This window comes from Pogoniulus pusillus, chromosome Z (genome assembly GCF_015220805.1).
Source record: "Pogoniulus pusillus isolate bPogPus1 chromosome Z, bPogPus1.pri, whole genome shotgun sequence".
Classification (NCBI taxonomy): domain Eukaryota; kingdom Metazoa; phylum Chordata; class Aves; order Piciformes; family Lybiidae; genus Pogoniulus; species Pogoniulus pusillus.
Genome location: NC_087309.1, coordinates 84,703,147 through 84,725,424, shown reverse-complemented (window position 1 = coordinate 84,725,424; position 22,278 = coordinate 84,703,147). Strand labels below are relative to the sequence as shown.

The window sequence follows — 22,278 nt, the reverse complement described above, 5'->3', positions numbered from 1 at the left end:
CGGAGGGGCCGCCGCTAGCGCTCCGCCGTTCTCGCCGCCGCCCTTCTGCCTGGAGAAGTTTAACTCGGGAGCAGCACAGCAGCCCGAGCTGCCGCGGCGGGGCAAGGAGCCGCGCCGAGAGTCGTCACGCCCGGGGCCACCGCGGGACAGGAGGTCGTCTCTAGCAGAGGCGGCGGTGGGGACATACCGAGGGTGGCGGCGCTCCGGGAGCTGCCCCGCCCGCGTCATGGCAGCGCGGTCCCGGAGACCCTGGCTGAGCGTGGTACTTGGGCTAGTGCTGGGTTTCACCGCCGCCTCCTGGCTTATTGCTCCCAAAGTGGCCGAGCTGAGTGAGAAGCGGCGAGGCGCCAGTATCTGCTCTTACTACGGCCGCTCGGCGGGGCCGGGGGCGGCCGGGGGCGCGGCGGCGCCGGGAGGGCAGCAGGCGCCGCCGGAGGCAGCGGTGGTGCTGGGCGGCACGAGTTTCAGGAGCAGCGCTTGGGAGCTGCCGCCAGTGGCGGCGGACGTGGGCGGCACGGTTTCTAGTCCCGCTGCTGGCGGGGAAGGAGACCCGGAGGAAGAGGATGAAGGCGGCGAGAAGCGGAGCGGCCGACCCGGCAGCAGCCACAACGGGAGTGGGGACTGGGGGAGCGCCCCGGGCTGCACCAAGCCTCGCAACTTCCTTTATGTGGGAGTGATGACGGCCCAGAAGTACCTGGGCAGCCGGGCGGTGGCTGCACAGCGGACTTGGGCGCCTTCAGTGCCGGGCCGTGTGGAGTTCTTCTCCAGCCAGGGCTCCGCCACACCCCCTGGGTTGCCCCCGCTGCCCGTCGTTGCCCTGCCCGGCGTGGACGATTCCTACCCGCCGCAGAAGAAGTCCTTTATGATGATCAAGTACATGCACGACCACTACCTGGACAAGTACGAATGGTTCATGCGGGCGGACGACGATGTCTACATTAAAGGTGACCAGGTTGCGACCCACTGCCGGGAGGGGTGAAAGGAAGGGTAGAAGGAGGGAGGGGAGTGGTGGCGGGATTCCAGGGGTGGTGGCAGAAGAATCGGTTCCTGCCCTGGGTGGAGTATAAGGAATACGTCTATCTCACCGTCCCGCGCCGGCAGCGTTTGCTTTTAGCTCCGAGGTGTGGGGCGCTGTCCCCGCGCTGAGGTGCCGGCGAGTGCCACTACGGGGCTGGGCTGGGCCGTCCCTGGGGAAGTTGGAGAGCAGTGGCAGTGGATCGGACCGTAGTGAGCACGGTGCTCTGCGCAGCATCCTGGGGCTGCAGACCTTGCTCTTGCTGCCGGCACGGCCGTCCGGGCGAGGTTCTATCATGGGTCGGCGGTGAGAGTCCGGCCCCGGCCCGGCTCTGCAAGGATGCAGGGATGGGAGTGGGCAGGGAAGCGGCGTGGGAGGGTGGCGGCTCTGCAAGGATGCAGGGATGGGAGTGGGCAGGGAAGCGGCGTGGGAGGGTGGCCCTGCGTCCTGCCGTTCGTGGGCAGGCGATGGGCGGAAGCGTCTGGGAGCCGCGGCTGCGGCTCAGCCCGAAGGAAGCCTTTAGTGCTCCGCTTTCAGCGATCGTGGAAGTTATGCGCTGTCTCAGTGACTTCAACTGAACAAACGCTGTCTTTGAAGCCTACTTCTAAAGCTGCTGTTTTCCCATTGCAACATGTATCCCTATTTCCCTGCGAGTTTTACAGCGCCATTAGAAAATACTGCCCTGCAGTACACATCCTTTTGGTCTGCGCTTGCTGCCGCTGTTACTCGTGCAGCGTCCAGCTCTTTAGAAAGAAAGCAAAGGTGAAGTTGCTGGCCTAAGTCTAGGTTGTGAGCGTGGTTGCTTACACTGTTGAACGTTTATGTGAGGTAACTCTATTATTACCTATTTGTCACTTGAACTTGTTTGAGACTTTTTATCAGCTTGTCAGCTGTCCTTCCATCTGGGAAATATTCATGCACACCTGTATATATGTGTGTATATATTTGGTTGCAGACATAAAACTCCTCAATATCTTCTTCATTTCAGAGTTGTTGTGAACCTGTTTTCAATTGATTCCAAGGTTCCAAGTTAAATTATTCAGAAAATTTAGATTTCAAGTCCATGTGAAATGACAGTTACCCAAAAGAAAGAGGTAGGATTTGAAGGAGAAATATACAGGCATTATAGCACTGGAAATACTATATAAGGAGCTTGAATTGTATGGTGTTTTGATGATTAGTCTGTAACTGAACATCTTGGTTGTCTTGGTCAATTTAGATTTCCTCTGTCCTTTTCAAAAACTAGTTCTATGAAAATGGTGCCTCACATTTGCCTTCCAGTTCCTCCCCAGCCCCTAACTATCTTGGCAAATTGCCCTACATCAGATTGAATTTTAAACTAGTGAATACTTTTTATTGATACTAGTTGAGCAGAATGGTGTTGGCTGGTAAAATTAAGTTTTGATAATATTTTGGTTTTTTGGACTGTAAATTAATTAAAAAAAAAAAAAAAAGTCTGTGAGGGGTAAACTTGTCCAAAGATATTTTCAGCTAGTGATGGAATACTGCTTTGGAAGTGATTTTCTGTGACAATCTCAGGTACCTGTTACATTATTTTTTTTTAAAGCTTGGTATACAGGAAAAGAGATGTCTGCTACACTAGGCAGAGAAATAACAGAAATCTTTTATCCTTTTTTTTTTTTTTTTTTTAATTCAGGTGAAAAATTGGAAGAGTTTCTTCGCTCACTGAACAGCAGTAAACCTCTGTATCTGGGGCAGACTGGTCTGGGTAACATTGAAGAACTTGGAAAACTTGGACTGGAGCCGGGAGAGAATTTCTGCATGGGAGGGCCAGGAATGATCTTCAGCCGAGAGGTTCTCAGGAGGATGGTGCCACATATAGGTGAATGCCTTCGAGAAATGTACACCACTCATGAGGATGTGGAAGTGGGCAGGTGTGTCCGAAGGTTTGGAGGAACTCAATGTGTTTGGTCATATGAGGTAAGTGACAGTGTAAATTGCAATGTGTGGTGTATTTACAGAGTTTTACATCTTGCAATACCAATAGCCCTATCCACAGTCTCTTTACACAATAGTTATGTTTTAATGCATACATCAGAATATAAATTGTAGACTGTAAGGAAAAAACATGAATGACATATCACGTACTTTTTATTACTTGTGTATTTCAATTTTCGTTGGTGACAGTTACTGCAGACATGTCTTAAATACTGCTATGCTCTAAGTTGCTAAAGCATTACCTTGTGAGTTTCTGTGTGTAAGTCTTGGCAGGATGCAGCTGTATTTGATGTTCTGTGTTCAGGTTGGATCTTTTTAAGAATTTGGGTTTGGATAAGCATGCACTTTCTTTGTTCTGCTTTGAAAGTTCTTAAAATATCTTGTGCTGTTTTAAGAAGAATTGCCTTTATTTTCTGAATTACTCAAATATCTCTTAATGGAGTTAATCACTGGCAAAAGCAGAAATAGACATTGATAGTGTTTTTCCCTCATGCAGAAATGATACAGCTTGTGTCTAAGATACAATTCTAAGAGCTTTTTTCCCTAGTGTGAAACAGTGTTAAAATGTATTAAGGACACACACAGAGTAGCAAATCTTCCTGTGCTGTAGTAATTTTAGAAGCAAAGAGAGATGTGTTGCTACTCCCCAAAAATTTGTTTGCAAGACCATAATTATTTGTATGCAATACCATAATTAAAATTCAGGCTTGTTGTTTCTTTGGAAGTACTGTGGTTAGTGGCAAGACTATCTTTGTAGCTAAAATAGGGTAAGCAAGCAACTGCCAGAAAGGATAAAGAGTGATAGATAATACAACAAATGTGATTTTAGTTATTTTGACTGGTTCTTTAATATATGCTTGCCCTTGTGGCACTCCCTTGTTGAGCAGAATAATTAATTTTAAGTAGGCCACTAAAAGAAGATGTGCTATTAATGACAAAGAGGCAAGAAAATAATTAATTTTGTCAATCTTTTTTTCTGAATGGCATGAGGGAGGGAGGCCATATTATAAATGAGTTTGGTAGATCATGTGAACAGGTGGATGAGAGTAAATCTTAAGTAGTTAATACTAATTAGGTAGAAATCTTAGAAGTAGCACTATCACCCTTTACTTCACAATAGAAAGGTATTTCTAGAGATAATTTAAAAAATGTAAATGCCATTGTAAAATAATGCATTGATAGAGTGGGGAAGGCATTTATGGATAACTAATGGTTCTTTATCAGGCTTCCAAACCACTTGTTGCATTGGCATCTTAATCTTACACTATGATGTGTTTGGGCTCTGACTGTACAAGGTCATTTTCAAACACTAGTGGGCATGTGATGGCTACTGATCATACAGCAGAGGTATGATTCTGCCTTGACAGTTCTGTATCTGAAGGAGTTTTGGTTTTCTGGTTTGCTTTCTTGGGAAGGGAAGAAAACTGATTCCAAATAACATTGTCTATCATTTATTTTGGTCTTGAATGTCAGGAAATTCTTAATCCAGGCACTAAGCATAAGTGGAATAAAAAACCACACACACACAAAAAAAAGTTCACTTTCTTCAGTTTTGGAGACTGAGTTATATATATGACTGCTCAGAAACTCAGTTTTTCATGGTAGGGCTGAGGCCTGAAGACATTAACTTCTTTGGAAACAAATTATTTTTTTATGGGACCTGGAATAGTGATATCAGTTTTGACTTCCAGTTGCTTTTGAAAACCCTAAGTCTATATAATAAAGAATGGATTTTTTTTTTAAGTGTTAGACATTGCAATAGGAGGCACTCATTTCTGAGCAGTATTTCTGCCTGCTAGAAGGATCTTTGACTCAGTTGCCAGAACAGGAGATGCTCCAGAAGGTGCAGATGATTAAACCAAAACTGCCTAAGATGCTATTCCAGTATTAAATCAACATGGATGGGAAGAAGTGAAAGCATATCAGAACAGAGAGAAGTGACATTTGTGCTTTGACATAGTTTGTGTTGTTTAGATGGTTGTTTCAAGAAGTAAGATACTGTACCTGAACAGATGGGTGTGTTGTGGGTTTGTAAAGTAGCTGGTGACAAGGTTGACTTTTTTTTTTCATAGGACATTGAAACTGTTGCTGTCTGCTTTTTCATTCTTCCTTTAGTCAGCAGTACTCGTGAGTGCCAGAAGGGGAGTTATTCCCTCGGATATACTTATGCAAAACCTAAGACTGGGGGCAGGATTGTCTGCATTGACAGTGCACTTTTGTCTTGAAGTCTACTTATTGTAATCTGAGTCCCATTGAGTTGTAAGATTTTGATGAACTTTGTTGCTTTTAGGAAGATGCATAATTTGCATTTAGTATGTGCTGCTGAAGACTCACATGAACTGGAAGTAGTCTCATGAAGATGCAAAGAAGCAGAAGAGCTGCAGAAGAGTTGAATCACTGTTGCATCATTTTATACTAAATTTATTTTCTAAAAAGTAGGTTAGAAAATCTCTTTTTGATGAGGATGAAAGAACTCAGACTTCAAGAGAAAATCTGAAATACCGTGTTGTTGAACTAGTGTAGATAAGAATGATTGCCTGTCAAGATTTGTTCTGCTGCCATTTAGAGAAAGCTGGTAAGCTCTGCTAGCTTACATGCGTAATATGCTTGCTGGGAAGAAAGCTTTTGACTTTTTTTTTCCTTTCTGTTGTAAGAATGAATAGGAAAGGAAGAGGTGTATAGACTTTCAGTGAACCACTTTTATTCTTGGAGCTCATTCTGCCAGATTTGAAACCAGGGTTGAAGGCTGGTTTCAAATCCTACATACTGAATGATCTAGGACTGAGGTGATGAGTCTCTGTCTCTGCTCTTGCAACTTCTCCATTTTAAATAAATAATTACGTGTCAGATTGCTGAGAGAAGGAATCTAATAACAGGGATTATAGGGTAGTTTATGTTATGAAGGAGAAAAAAACCCGCCCTCAGGTTGCAATTTGACAGTTAGCATAAGCTGACATAAATGCAGACTTTCACTGAAGGGTGGTGTCGTGGAGGCAGGGAATTAATGTACCTGAGTCAGGAATTACAAAAATAAAATTATTTTATTTTCCTGAAACCCTGCCCCCAAACAATATACAAAACTAGTTTAGGTTTATTTACAGACTCTAGTTCGATTGGCGATTTCTTCAAAAGGATGTTATGGACAGATTTAGAGATTTAGGAAGACAGGAAATGGAAAAGACTAAGCTATAAACACAGCTTTACCCCATTATCAATAAGGGTGAGCAGAGAATTAAGGGAACAGCAGCTTTTACTCATGGAGGTGAGATAGGTATATCAACAGTGATCCCTTGCTTGATTTCTGCTCTCAGCTGCCTCTTGACACTGCAAGCAATATCCAACAACGTAGATCCATGTGGCAAAGCCACCAAACTCAGAAATGTCTCAAGACATGACTGTCACAAAGCAAAGATTTGTGGAAGCGACACTGTCTCTGCAACAGCAGAGGAAAGCCAGACTGGTAGATTCTCCCTAGTTTGGAAGGAAGCTAGGCAGTTGGCTGCTCATGTGGTCCAAGAGTAGCCAGTCTGGGTACCACTGGCAGCTCTTCAAAGAATCCCATGGCTTGACAAGGCCTGCACGTTTGCACAGAATGATGCAAAAGTAGGAACCATCCAAAAATAGGGATGGTGTAAAGCCAAGAGCTGTACGAAAAGGTAAGAGCTGTCCAAAAGTGGGAATAGTCCAAAACAGGCATTCTGTCGTGGCAGGAACCTGTCTTGTTGAGTACTTTGTCAAGGCAGGAGTTTCTTTTTGCCTTCTCCCTTGCTCTATGTATGCTTTTCTAGACAAAGTGTCCATTTGCCATTTTGTACTGGGTGTGAAAACCCAGCCAACCACTGGCCTGATTCTAGAGTGGGCTTCCACACAGGTCAGCACACGTGCAGAAAGGCACCTTCTGCTGTTTGCCCTTCAAGCCTGGAGGGCTGTGGATGGGACAGCAGTTTCCATGCCTTTTTCTCCCCATTCAAATTCATGGGGCAGGTGGGAGGAAAAGAAGGGAATTTGGAGTACTCCAAAACAGGCGGTTACTGCTTTTGGTTGCTGTCCTGTTTTGCAGGACTTGTACAGCCTTGTGGTGAGCAGGATCAGAGGTGAAATCTGCTTGAAACCAGAACCTCACTGAAAGTGTTTGCTTCAGCTGAATCAGTATTTGCAGCAAAGTTTTGCTGAGCATGATTGCCAGAGGAAAGAAGAGCTAGTCACGTTCAGCCAAGAATAAAGGGCAGGACAAACTAGCCTTCATGGCAGCAGCTTGCATTCAAATTGTCTGGGAGTAATAGTTGAACTGCTGCCTAAATCTACATTTCCTTGCTACATGAGGAAGTATTTGATACAAGAGTTTATTTTTGATGGGTAATTTTCTTTTTACAGAAGATCCACCTGAGTTCTGATGTGTTTTTCATCTGTATCTTAAATTATCCTGCAGTTTTGGTGATGCTGTAATGATTATGGGGTAATAAACTTGACAAATTTGTCTGAAATATATATGTATACAAAGAATTTTTGTTTTCTTAGGAGATGTTAGTGTCTTCTACCTCCCCAAATCAGCAAGAAGAGAGATTAAAAAGGGCCTTTTGCTTTTGTGCTTTCAGAATCTATACTTCAGGCTATCTCTGTTGCTTCCATTTATTTTGAAGCATAGAAATGTTGATTTTAGTGACTCATACTTGTTTTAGCCTTTGAAAACAAAAGTGTAGTCAAAAACCTGAGATGACATTGTTCCTTGCTTTGCTTTTTAGGAGAAGCTTGACTATAAGGCCATTTAGATATGAAAGGCTGATTGCTCTACCCTTCCTCACTTCAATCCCTCACACTCCCCCCCTTTTTTTTTTTAATTATGTTTCTGATTTCAGAACACCACCTTGTAATTTGTACCCTAGGTTTATAAAAGATTAAAGAGTGATGTTCCACAAAAGGACAAAATAAAATTCAACACACAAATTGAGTAGTTGTAACAGTTCAAGCAGAACCAGGGCTAAATACTGACTGTCAGAGATGATTTCTATTAAAAAATGAAGTGACAAATACATCATAAAAAGATTTGAAGGCTATTATTCAACTCTTGGGGGGACAACTGATGTTAATTTTTCTTCTATTTGTACCCCTTTTTTTCTCCCTTTCTGTCAGAAAATAGCACAACGTCAGGGTAGAAGAGACTTACCAGGATCATCAAGTCCATCTCCTGCTGCATTGATTTTAAGATTAAATACTACATTTACATGAAAAACTACATTTATACAAAACACTGTATATACTTTTGACCTTTAGTTAATGCATACATTGATGTTGAAAGGAAATACAAGCAGTCCACATTAATAATTTTCTCTGTTTTCTTGGGGTTTTTTTGTTCTTTTTCTTTTACAAAGTTCTGTGACAATCATAGAATGCAATCACTTTGTTGTAACTTTTTTTTTTTTGCATAATACAGTTGTCTGCTTGTTGATTTACAGTAGTTGCAGTAAATGTTGTGGTAAATAGCCTGAGAAAATTCCTATTTGGATAAACTACATGAACAAGAATGTTCTCTTTGCAATGCACTGGCATTGAGACTGCATATAAAGGTGCTGGTACTTTTGTACCATCTTGTGGCTTCCACTAAAAGTACTTTATCTTTCCATTTTTAATGTGAGTTTTTCTTCTTGACATATTATTTTTTTTGTTCAAGGTTTTATGTCTCTCTCTAATGAAGGGATGTTGGGAAATCACAACTCATCATAGTTACATAGGTGCATCCATCATTTAAAAAAATGCCATGTAGTGAGCTATTAGTGATGCTAGAATAGAAACGTATGGAAAAGTAGATAAGTAAAATTGTAGCAGTGGTCTCTAAAGGTGTATGGAGAGTAGTAGAGTGATCACAGAGACCTCAAAACTATTTGTATAAATAGTTACTGTACACAATTATGTGTGTGTTAACTGTTATTAATAGCTGGCTACGGCAATGTTAGCAGTAGTTATCAAACTGTAGTGTTTCTCTGTGTGCACAATTCCAAACAAAATGCAAATCATTAGCTGCATATCCTGTTGCAGTAACCATGATGCTAAGAATGCATACCCTATGTGGCTGTCTCTGGTTCTCTGAGGTACCTGATCCTATTGTGCTGTGCAGACTCTCTGTTCTTTGTATGACTTTGTAGGTAACATCTGTCATTCATTTGCTTTTTCACTTGGGTAATTTGGGAAGATTGATGGATGGTGCTGCCTCCCATGGGTTCATGTACCCTAGGGGCTTCCTGTCATCTTGCCTCTGGGTGATCCTGCAAGATTGACTTGGCTGGGAATTTAGGAAGATCATGATAAGAAAACAGTTGTCCTGGGTCCTCGCATGTTGTTAAGGGTCTAAAATATTTCCCCACATGGTTCAGCAGGACTGCAAGAATTGGAGAATATTTTGTTTGGGGTCCTTACTGTGAAAGATTCACATCATATTGCCACAGCTACCATGGAGGTCTGCAACAGCACACACAGACCCAGGACTGCGGTCTGGTACATGACAGTATCTTAACTGTGGAGCCAGCAGCTAAGGGGACTTTCTCAGCCTTGTTGAGAGTTGGTTTCTCTTGGATTTCTTGATTGCTTGCTCATTGTGTGTCCTTTCTTTCCTCCTGTGCTCCGAGAGCAAATACTTCTCATGCTGTTTTGGAATTTGGCTTCTAATTCTGAATCCTGATGCTGAGTTATCAGGGTGCTAGAGGACTCGAGGGATGCATGGTTTTATATCCATGATGTGAAGAAAGCATGGATACACCTTCCTCTTAAAGTGTTTTCTTCTAAGATGCCAGCAGCTATTTATGTGCAGGAATGTGTGGACTAGATAACAGCTTTCTACTCTGTTTTGAATGTTTATGTGTTCACAAAGCAAATATTTCAGATGTTTTACTCTTTAAGAGTAAAATCTTGTTTGGATTACCAATGCATCCCACAGACAAGCAAAAGAAAAATCTGATTAAAAATGTGTCTTCAGTTCCATGTATGGGTATCCTGAACTGTCTCTCAACCTATATGGAGCTGAAACTTAAACATGTTCAGCTTTTTTCTTATGTTTGCTCTCATTTTACTGGAAATATTTTCTCAAGATGTCTGTGCAAGTACATATTGGAGGTGGTATTTAATAGAAATTTAGTGCAGAAGGCTAGCTGTTCAAGTGCATTTGAAAACAGTTGTCAACATGAGATGACACAATTGTTGCACAAGACTGTAGGTCATCTCATTTAAACTCATCACATGATCACTCTTGTTGCATTGTAGAAGGAATAATCTTGATTTTCTTAAAAAAGGGAGATAGAGGTAAAAAATTTGTCTGCTCTAGGGTCAACAATGGATTCAGTGCTTTAATTTCATCTGTGAAACAAAGCACAATGCAATGCTGGTATTTTTACCCTAAACGAGATTTCTGTACTTTACCTTAATATGAAGTAAACCAAAGCACATGGATTCTAGAGGTATTCCCACGATTATGTCTTCAAAACTTTGTCTTGCCTAGATGTTCCCTTTCATACTACAGATTTCATACTTCTACAAAGAGTTTGTTAAACTGTCCTACTTGATCCTTTTTGAAGTTTTGCAGATTAGCAGGTAAATACTAGAGTTGTTCCAAATGTGTATAGTCTTTTCAATACATTGTTCGTCCACAAATTGTTTCCTCTGTCTGTCTCTCAGCCCCAGAGTTGGAGGCATTTGTTACATTTTCTGGAGTTTTTCTTTTTTTTAAAAAATCTCTTCCTGTCCCAAAGCAGAACATCTCCAGAGATTACTGTTTCTTGATTTTCACATCTTTCAAAGAGATCAGAAGTTGTACTTCTACTGAAATAGAAAGTGTCCAGAAAGAGAGAAGCTGAAAGGTATAAACAAGGAGAGTTACAGAAATTGTTTGAAATAAATGCTAATTTACTTTATTTACTATGGTATACAATATATTACAGATATTTACAACTATACACAGTAATATACAAGTTAAAAATAATACAGAAAAACAAAACCCTTCCCAGCAGCCAGACTGCCCAAGAGGGGCTTCCAACCACCCCTCCACCTTCTTTCCCCCCTTCCCCTTATCAGAATCTCTCTTATGTGCAGGGTGAGCTGGAAAGATCAGCAAGGGGTGTTAACAGCAGAATGATTAGTTGGAAATGTGGAGATTCAGACAGAAGAGTTAACAGGGCAACAGCCAGGCAGAGACTGTCTTATCTGTGTTTGTGCCCTTATTTTTATATGTACCAGCAGAATGAGTGGTAATATAGACATCACTATAGTTTCTTTTCACAGCCAATAATCAAATTTCTCTCCTTAAAATATTCCACTTAGCCTCTAACCAGCACAATTAAGCATCAAAAATTGAATATGTTTCATTAAGGAGAAGAATAAACTTTCAGGCTGCTCTTCCAGTTCCATATGTTTCTCAGGAGATTTCTGCAAGTAGACAAATAGGTGTGGCAAGACCATTTTATGTCTTCACACTTTATTTACTCTCCAATTCTCATTGCCAAACTGATTTCTGCTTATTTTCAGTTCTTCTATAAGCAGGTATATATTCAGTCATTGTCAGTATATACTACTGCAACATATTAATATTCAAGGAATATATATATTATTTAATATGTATCAGAAACTACTAGGGTTTGAGGATTTTATTCCACCTGATTTGTGCATGCTTGTGATTTAAGACTGAAGTGAGTGCACAGACTGTTTACGCTTCAGTGTATACTTGGAATTGGGCAGTAAGTGAATGTGTAGTTCTGTCCTATTTGCAACATTCTTGGTGTCCTGGGTATCACACTAAGAAAAGGTTTTTGAGCTGCTTTTACGACAGCATATATATACTTTAGGAAACAATATCTTTAACTAGAGGTACAGTTTTAGGAAACTGTAGAGGTTGAGAAGCCTACAAGCTGATACAGGATTCCTGGGTGCTCTTCTATGTATGATTTAGTCTTGAAAGAAAGCTAGGAAAGAGAGGATTACATTTTAATTTATTTATAATTTAGTGCTTTTGGGACATATTTTCCACACTGTGTAAAGTTTTACTGTTAGCAAACTAACCTTTGTGAACATTGAAAAATAAAAATAACGTAAATTTCTTCTGGAATGCTCTGGTTTAACCAAGCAGTTAGAATACTGAAGCTTAAAACCAGAGGTACTGATGGGACAGATTGTTTTTTGAGATGTTTGGTTTATTTAGTTAACATTAAAATACTGGATTTAGAAAATTGAAAGTATTCCTCTTAATAATTTTCAAACAGGGATGTTATGCCCTTTTTGTGTGTGTGCACTTAATAAAGAGCTTTTATATTTTCAGGATTGTTTTAAAGTGCATTTAAATCACTATGCTTTTTTGCTTTTTGTTTATTATTATTATTTTTACAGCCACTCAAGGGCAAATAAACATCTGATGCATGACGATTTGCTCACCAGGGACAATGCTTCTGACTGGAGATTTGCCTGTAGCAGAAAGGTGTTTATCCATAGGGCCCTTTCTGAGTGCAGTACAATCCTCGTGATGTGGGAGCAGATGTGCTAAAGAAATGCAGTTTTTTAGTTATATATGTGGTAATGCAATGGAAGTTTATGTGGCCTTAATTACCACATGAGACATACTCTTTAAATCTGCATGTGTGGAAATGTACATCTGTACTTACATAGGCCTAAATTTAAAGTTTGTGCCTTGTTCTTAAATGGGCTCCTGGGGACACAAGTTCCTTTGGAACTATTAATCAGTCCTAGGTATTCATTGCAGTGTCACTATTGTAAAGCTTAAAAATTTAGCTTTCAGCTTGTTATTTTCTTTTTTTGTAGTTATATCTGTGTCCTTTTGTTCTGTATGTACACGTATTTTGGCTTCCAGCTTCAATTTAACATAGCTTTTCAGCTTTCCATTCTCCTTGAAAGCTTCTTCTTTTCAGCCACAGGCTTGTAGCACAGCTATTGTAATAACTTTTCATTGCCAAAAGAGACTGTCTTATGGACCAGCTTTTGCCCTGCACAGCTTTCTTTTGTTGATCATGATAAAACACACTGACTTTTTTAGTCTCTTCTAATCAATTTGGGGCAAAATACTCTGCAGTGTGTGAGTATCCATTGCAGGAATCAGAGAATTTAACTGGAACAGATGTAGTTGATGGAAAGTACAGCTTTTGGGGTGTAGCTTTTAGGAAGATGCTTAGCTTGGCAAATGAAACTGTCTTGTTCTGTGCTATTGGTATCTTTAATGGTTGTTTTAAAATGATTTGTTAGGTATAAATCTGTCCTACTATAGTGAACAAAAGCAGGTGCTAGTATTACATATTCTTTTACTCTTCTAAATTCCCATGATTGGAAACACTTTTCTCTGTGCTGTGGGAAAGGGATAGTTATACTTAACTGGAGGTAGTTGACTGTAATACAAAATATAGTAAAAAAGTAGGAAGCATTTTTTTCTTAAAAATTGTCTGTAGGAATTTTGGGAAATGTTAGTGTATTGAAGAAAGTCATGTAAGTATATTTATTTATTTTGTGGTTTTGATTCTTTTGAGGCTTGCTTAGAGTTGCAGAGTATGTCTTTGCAAAAACTGATTATTGTTTATACCTTCAATAAAGAATAATGTACTGAAGCTGTGTGTTAAGTATTCTTCCATTCTGGCCATGGTAAGTTGGTATTTACTTCCCTCTTCCAATCTGTAACCCTTAGTTTCTACTGTACTAAATCCAAAAATGCACCTAACTTCAACCTCACTTTGGAAATTCCTACTCATGTTGTGCTGTTGGCATGTGCACTTGAAGGTGACAGCTGTCATGGGAAAGAAATGTGGAAGATGTATGATTTTTATGAGGCAGAGAGTCTTGAATGAGCAAGGGTTGGTCTTCAGTCTGCTTGTCAGCTCTCACAGCCTAGCCTGCGCTTCATGTTAGAAAACAGTTAGTGTGAATCAGCTGCTCATGACCGGGAGCTGCATCCTCACGAGTAAGAATTCTCTCATGAGTTTTTGCCTAGGATGTGGTGCTGATATGTGTGTTTGTGTACATCTCTATGTATATGTAGGGGAGTATGTGTATTGTAGAGAATAATGCAGTGCGTTGCTGTTTGCCTTTTTTGCACCACTCTGAGCACTGGATAATCAAAAAGACCATGAAATTTATTTAATTTGGCTTGTTAGCAAGCTGTTTCTGGCAGTTGATGATTATTATAAGAGGTATTGTGCCTAGATCTATCTGAGAGTACAGGAACCTCACTCCCTTGTGAGAATCCAGTGTTACAATGTTTTCTTTCTATTAAAAATGCCAGTTTTCTCCTGTAGTGTTCACCTACTGACTGTTTTACTAGTGCATTGAAAGATGTGAAAGCACTTCCACTTCCACATTGATCTGAATAGGAATTCCATTAGCTGTGCATGCTGTTCATAATACACTGATAAAAGCTCAGTAGTTTGGAATCAGAAAAATCTAACGTAGGCCCTGAGAACAACACCTGAGTATAGGTTATTTGACTTTAGCTCTCAGAGCTTTTATTTTTCTGAATATTGATGATACCTACTTTGGTATCGGAAAATACATTTCAATAGTAACATTGCTGCAGGTAAGTAAAAAAATGCAGGAGCTTCATACACCTCTCTGTTTAAACTGCTCTTGCTAATTGTTATGTTTAGCTTAGTAATATGAAATTAAAAATTTAGTAAGTAACTTCACTGCCCATTATCTAGTTCTGTTACCAAAACATTCTAGCTTGCTTCAAACTAGCACACTTCATTGTTAAATTTCCTTTGCTTGACATCAGTTGGAGACCTACTGTTTTCCTTGGAAATGGCCTTTGAAAATATTTATGTGGATGTTCTGTCATAAACCTGTGCAGTGGCCAACGGAAATGAACTAGCTAATGGTTTTACCAGTTTTAATATGTGTTTTATCTTCAGTCTAGGCACATTTTGTGTTCTTATGGACTTAAAGAAAATAAACTGTGATGCCCTGGGTTAGAGGAGGAAAAGATTTGTGCCATTTTAGTTATTTTTTGTTTAGTTGTTTCTGTCTACCCGTAATTATATTGATCATCTTGGTCAAAACAAGTCTTTCTCTGCAGACCAGTTGGTACCTTTGTCATAGTTTCTTTTGTTTGAGAGTGCAACAGACTGAGATTATCCTACTTCACTCTTTTTCTAAGTAAAAAGGGCAGTAAAATAATAACACACTCACTGAAATGGAGAAGAATATAAAAAGGTTGTATTTAAAAATGTGCAGGAAAAGATACGAATGCATGAATCCTTAACACCTAATACAGATACAGGATACGTAATAATTCCTCTAAAACCTTTTCCCCCAAGCAAACAAAAAACCCCACCAAAACCTGAGTGCTCATTTTCTCCTATCCCCTATTTTCTCCCATTAGGCCAAGATTCACTGTGGCCTGTGGCCTTCAAGGCCATGGCCCACAGGGAGTATGCTTACATAGTTACCCAAGTAAGGGTCCCTCTGGAATGCTGGAGAGGCAGGGAGAAAGAATGAATCGTCCTTGCTGCTTAAAGTATTTGCAGGATTATCACAGTATCACAGTATTGTTAGGATTGGAAGAGACCTCATAGATCATCAAGTCCAGCCCTTTACCACAGAGCTCAAGGCTAGACCATGGCACCAAGTGCCACATCCAACCTTGCCTTGAACAGCCCCAGGGACAGTGACTCCACCACCTCCCCAGGCAGCCCATTCCAGTGTCCAGTGACTCTCTCAGTGAAGAACTTTCTCCTCACCTCGAGCCTAAATCTCCCCTGGTGCAGCTTGAGGCTGTGTCCTCTCGTTCTGGTGCTGGCCACCTGAGAGAAGAGAGCAACCTCCTCCTGGCCACAACCACCCTTCAGGTAGTTGTAGACAGCTTACAATATCTGGGGGCGACCAGTTTGTCCCTTGGGACGGATCTTGGTCTCTGTAGTTTTTTTAGGGAGTCTGGGATAACCTGGAACCCCTCAAACCATGACAACCTTGTGCAAATTAAGTAACTTTTTGTTCTTATTACATCCATTGTAGTTATGTCAGTCGGTAATAAGAGTAGTTGCCAGATTAAATATTTCAGCTGTATGGGAAGAGAGACGTCAATGTCATGCAGTGTTGGTCTGTTATTTTTTAAACTAACTAAAGAAAATGTTAATATATTTTATAGTTAAGTATTGTTAATTGTTCACTGGAGATAAATACATAATAATGAGAGATATCTAGTAGAGTTTTTGATGTGTGTTTATCAATACAGGTAATAAAACAGCAGTATTTTGTAGTTAAGATATTGGTACTTCCATTCATTCATGGTACTTCTATTCATTCACACACTCTGAGGAGGTATTTAAGATTCTTTCCATACTTTTCATTGTTCTTTTTTTTTAGAAGTATTATAATAGGTGGTTTTCCATTTTACCTGTGCTGTGCCACTGGAATACTGTTATGAAAATGAAATTGTCATACTATGTAGCTTCTTTACTTATGGTTTTAACTTATTTGATGTAAGTATGGAACTATTTGCTCTTCTGTGAGTTGTTAGTTACTTTAGAAGGCTCTTGTTTTGTCTTTTACACTTACCTATCCATATTGTTAAATGCTACAAAGCTTTTAATTGCAGGGTATAAGAATCCATGCTTTGTGTTCCTCTTACTCTCTTAATTACCCTTCCTTTCATTTGCCTCAGTCGCTCTTATTTTTTTTCCAAATTGATGATCAAGATTAGGTATAGTACTATGTATGGGGAACTCATTTCTGACTTATATAGTGGTGGTCTGTATTCAGCTTCACTGTTGCACCTCAGGATTGCATTTACCGTTTTTAAGGCTTCATCACAATATATATTTATCACCATTTTGTAGTTGGTTGGTAGTACTACTAGGTCAGTGTCATCTTCAGCCATTTACATTTCTGGATCTTCTGACCAGCACAATATTTCACCGCAATTAAAATTTGCTAGCATTCGATTTACATGTTGCTCTTGCTGTCCTAAACATATTGTTGCAATGTCACATGAAAATTGCCTTTTCTTGTACAAATGGAATGCTTCTTGTTAGCCCAGTAACATTCACAGCAAGGGCAGATGCTGTGGTAGTAGGAGAGGGAATGTGCTGTGTTGCATGATCATGTCACATGTGGGAAATGCTGGCTGTTGTTCCAAGTTCACATGTACCTCTTAGCCAGCAAATTATTAGTGAACTGGAAAGATTTAATCTTGCAAAGAGCTTAATCATATATTCAGAAAACATGAAGGCAAGACACTTCCAGACATGATTTAGATATTAAAGGTCTATTCCAACTGACTCAATTCTGTGGTTCTGTCATTCTGTAATATTAACTGTTGAGGGCTTATATTTCAACAAAAGGAAGGAGTTCACTGCATCTTAGAGGAAATGTAGCCTTTGGTTCTTTTGTACTGTGGTTTGCCATTTCCTTTTTTGACATTCATTGTGCAGCTACTGTACAATAAACATGTAAATTATCAGAAACTCGTAAAGGAGCTCAGCCATCTCTGAATACTGAACTTTCTTTTCCTAGTCAATTACTTGAATCCAAAGATCAATATTGGTGAAAGACAAAATTATGGCAGTTTCCAGTTTTGCTTTGCATTCATTTTAGCCAGGACAAATACTGAATGAATGCTGAAAAGTGTTGGTAGAGTTGATATTTCTGGTTGAAGTATATTGACTGTGTAGTGCACATCATTTCATTCTATGACTTCATACCTAATTTGGAAAAAATAAAAATCTTCTGTGTGTTGTTCATGAATGCTTTAATTCATGAAAAACTGAAGTGGAAGACTCAAATTAATAGTTTGTGGCCGTTTTAGCTAGATTTCTAGCTCAGACATTAAATTCAAAACAGAGAAACTTAGAAGCGGTAGCTCTGAGTGGAGAGGTGAACACTGTAGGGATAGGCCATATAATGGCAACAATGGATGTTAATACAATTTCATTGGAGCATCGAGAGCTTTATGTCTGGAAGAACAGTTTGTACCTTCCTCTTGCTGCTTCTGCTGTGCCCACTGCTATTTTCACCAACCGCTGTTTTGGCTGCTGCTGCTTTTGCTGCTTTGCTGCCGCTTGACCCCTTCCCCATCTCCCTTAAGGTTAGTATTAGTAGTTTTTTTCCCTTATACTGTTACATTTAAACTAAGAAATACAATTTAATTTTTCCTGAATTTTCCAAAGATCCATGTTGACTACAACTGGGAGAGGAATCCACCCTAACCCAGGACATACTTTAAGGAACTAGAGCTTGAAGAATTGTGTGTGTGCGCACGCGTGCACACGTATGTATTTGTCTACATGTGTGTGCATATGTATGTCTCTATGTATAAAAATAAAATGCTAGAAAACCATGCTAGTACTTTTTAACATGACAGATTGAGGCAGTTTTCTTGAAAAAAACTGCAATGAAATACAGACTTTTGAAAGAGGTTTTTGAATGGGTTGGAAAATATGTTCCCATGAAAACAAGGCTTGCCTAAATGTAAGGATTATTTTCAGGACTAGTGCTTTATAGCTTTTCAACTTGAATATGAAGTAGTAAATCTATGTTTATTAAATCTCACATGTACCTATACTCCTTAGGAGGTTAAGGTGTTGATTGTGTCTTGAGGATAGCAGAAGTTCTGCAACTAATATGGAATAAGTAGCTCAGTCTCCACAGTGTGCAAGTGGTCCGCTCCTACCAACCTGAGGAGCTTTATTGGAAGAAAAAAATCAACCTTTGCAGAACTCAGCTTTTCTCAAGTAATCAATCAATGCAAGCTGTCAACATACAATTGCCTCTGGAGTCTCCTGCAGTGGCCTGTGTTACATGCTACTACATGCTTACATATGTGGAAATCTGGTTCTGGTGCCCTTTTGATATTCAAATGATGGGAAGAACTCTTGAGGAGGTTCTGTGGGGCCATAGCACACACAGACATTAAAGCTACTGTCCTTGACGGGTAGTGTGAGCTGAGGCAGGAGTCAGTCCATCTTCTGTCTTTGCTCTGATCAAAATCTCTGTCATTACATCCTGTGTTGTAGCTGTAATGGGAAGCCTGTGGCTTGTAGACAAGATGCAGCCCTTGAGTTTGGCATAGGCTGCAGTTGCTTTTACACTTTATGCTTTTGGATAACACAGAAACATGGTTGTACAAAACTTCATCAAAATGGTTAAGTGTGGTTAGCCCTCAGCCAGGAAAGGTTTCTTGCCTCTTCTATGTTACTGTCTTTAATGTCTACATGTAGAGAGAGAACAGTATTTGTAGCCTACTAAGTGGGAAGTCTCTTCAGTTTAAAGTTCAGTTAAATATATGCCGCATACTGACTAGAGTGACTTGTTTTCTTCCATGAAATTGCTGCCTTGTTTAGTTCCTTTTTGCTCTGTCTCTTTCTGTGACTTTGCCCTTCAAGTTCTGTTGCCCCTGGTCTCATTTGCAGTGAACTTTTTGCCCTGGCTGTTATGTTTACTTTTGAAGTGACATGAAAGCCTATAGAACCACAAATAATTGCGCATTGTTAGGTGGGAATGACACTGTTTCAGTAAAAGCTACAATCTGTCGATAAAAAGATGTACTAGGCAAACATACTAAAGGATTGATGTGAGCTATTACAGTTTCATTCAGTCGTTTGAACATACCCAGAGAGGGGAGATATCATTTTCAATGCATGAAACATTAATACAAGTTGGAGGTTATTGAGGAGGAAGTGTATTTTTATAGTAACTTTTGAACCTTTTTTTTTTTTTTTCCTGAAGTCAAAGAAAGTCTGCTTAAATCAAATGTTGGGGAAGGCGACCAGCCTGGATGAGCAAACAGCTCCTGAAGGAATTGGGGGAGAAAAAGAGGGTGTATCACCTTTGGAAGGAGGGGAAGGCTTCTCCTGACGTGTTTAAGGAGGTAGCCAGATTATGCAGGAGAAAAATTAGAGAGGCTAAGGCCCAGCTAGAACTTAGGCTGCCACCTCTGTGAAGGATAATAAAAGAAAGAAGGGCAAGAAGAGCCTCCACTCCTTACTGGACCAGGAGGGGAACACTATAACTGATGATGAAGAAAAGGCTGAGGTCCTGAATGCCTTCTTCGCCTCAGTTTTCAACAGTAAGGAGGGAGGAGTTCAGGGCAAGTGGCCTCTTGAACTGGGGGATGGGGTCAGGGAGCGGTGTGTTCCCCTGGAAATTCATGAAGAATTAGTTCAGGACCTGCTGAGCCACCTGGATACCCACAAGTCCATGGGACCAGATGGGATCCATCCTAGGGTGCTGAGAGAGCTGGCAGCTGAGCTGGCCAAGCCACTCTCCATCATTTTCCAGCAGTCCTGGCTCACTGGAGAGGTCCCAGGAGCCTGGAAACTGCCAACGTGGTCCCCATCCACAAGAAGGGTCAGATGGAGGAACCTGGGAACTACAGACCTGTCAGCCTGACCTCAGTGCCAGGGAAACTGATGGAGCAGGTAATCTTGGGGGTGGTAAGAGCACACCTGAGGGATGGCAAAGGGCTCAGGTCCAGCCAGCATGGGTTTAGGAAGGGCAGATCCTGCCCCTCCAACCTGATCTCCTTCTATGATCAGGTGACCCACTTGGTGGATGTGGGGAGGCCTGTGGATGTGGTCTATCTGGACTTCAGCAAGGCCTTTGACACTGTCCCCCACAGCAAACTGCTGGCTAAGCTGTCAGCCCGCGGCTTGGATGGCAACACTCTGTGCTGGGTTAGGAACTGGCTGGAGGGCCAGACCCAGAGAGTGGTGGTGAATGGTGCCACATCCAGCTGGCGGCCAGTCACTAGTGGTGTGCCTCAGGGATCTGTGCTGGGCCCCATCCTCTTTAACATCTTTATAGATGATCTGAGCAGAGTCCAATGGGATGGTGTTCAATAGCTCCAAGTGCAGGGTGCTGCACTTTGGCCACAACAACCCCATGCAGAGATACAGGCTGGGGTCGGAGTGGCTGGAGAGCAGCCAAACAGAGGAGATCTGGGGGTGCTGATCGATACCGGCCTGAACATGAGCCAGCAGTGTGCCCAGGTGACCAAGAGAGCCAGTGGCATCCTGGCCTGCATCAGGAATGGTGTGGTCAGCAGGAGCAGGGAGGTCATTCTGCCCCTGTACTCTGCACTGGTTAGACCACACCTTGAGTACTGTGTTCAGTTCTGGGCCCCCCAGTTTAGGAGGGACATTGAGATGCTTGAGCATGTCCAGAGAAGGGCGACGAGGCTGGTGAGAGGCCTCGAGCACAAGCCCTATGAGGAGAGGCTGAGGGAGCTGGGATTGTTTAGCCTGGAGAAGAGGAGGCTCAGGGGTGACCTTATTGCTGTCTACAACTACCTGAAGGGTGGTTGTGGCCAGGAGGAGGTTGCTCTCTTCTCTCAGGTGGCCAGCACCAAAATGAGAGGACACAGCCTCAGGCTGCGCCAGGGGAAATTTAGGCTGGAGGTGAGGAGAAAGTTCTTCACTGAGAGAGTCATTGGACACTGGAATGGGCTGCCCGGGGAGGTGGTGGAGTCGCCGTCCCTGGGGCTGTTTAAGGCAAGGTTGGACGTGGCCCTTGGTGCCATGGTCTAGCCTTGAGAATTGTGGTAAAGGGTTGGACTTGATGATCTATGAGGTCTCTTCCAACCTTGTTGATACTGTGATACTGTGGTCAAGAAATACGTGCATAGATACTTCTCAGGTGACAACTAGAACATAATTCTCTGAGACTGGGTGGGGAATGGCTTACTGCTGTGTTGATCTGCAGTACAGTCCATCCTGCAGTGGAAGAATGTGAGTCATCACATTTATGTTTCTCAGTGATGAGGGCATTGAAGAGTGTTCTTGTTTCTTCCTTCTACCTTACCCTGTAGTACAGAACATCTGAGTTCTGTTGCCTGAAGTGTTGCTTTGATACCAGCCATATTTTGGGTATTCCTCTACACCTCTGTGTTTTGAATAACTTTTATTATTGGTTTATCTTTGGTACAGTTGTTCTGTTGCATAATCATACAAGCTGCTGATAAAATCATGAGGCCACATTGTTTGCAAACATGCTTTCTGTTCACTCATTATCAAAAGTTCTTCAGCTATTGAATATTCATGATACATGCAGCATTCTTTTCCAAAAGTGAAAGCACTTCCAAAAACTGAAGGATGTAGTTGTCATGGGATATGTCTTCAAGATTTTGCCTAAACTGAGGGAGGAAAGCTTTTAGAAAGTATTTTTAATGTTTAATAGTTTCATGCACATTAATACTGTAATGTTCTCTAGATGGTGAAATCACCCAGCAATAAAATGCTTTCAACACAGTAATTTTTTTTTCTGGGATTTTCTTCTTGTTTGCCTGAAGCCATGTTCTATGTTCTAAATCTTTCAGATTAGATCAGTTAAATGTAGTT

At 41.2% G+C, this 22,278-nt stretch overlaps 1 protein-coding gene across 1 annotated transcript in view; it reads left to right on the top strand.

The window, feature by feature from the left end:
• The first annotated feature begins 33 nt into the window (after positions 1–33).
• CHSY3 (chondroitin sulfate synthase 3) overlaps positions 34–22,278 on the top strand; it is a 186,019-nt gene continuing 163,774 nt past the window's right edge. The window contains exons 1-2 of the mRNA XM_064140130.1: positions 34–944; positions 2,673–2,956. Of these exons, the coding sequence (XP_063996200.1) occupies positions 227–944; positions 2,673–2,956 (1,002 nt within the window). The 5' untranslated portion in view covers positions 34–226. The remainder of the gene's footprint in view (positions 945–2,672; positions 2,957–22,278) is intronic.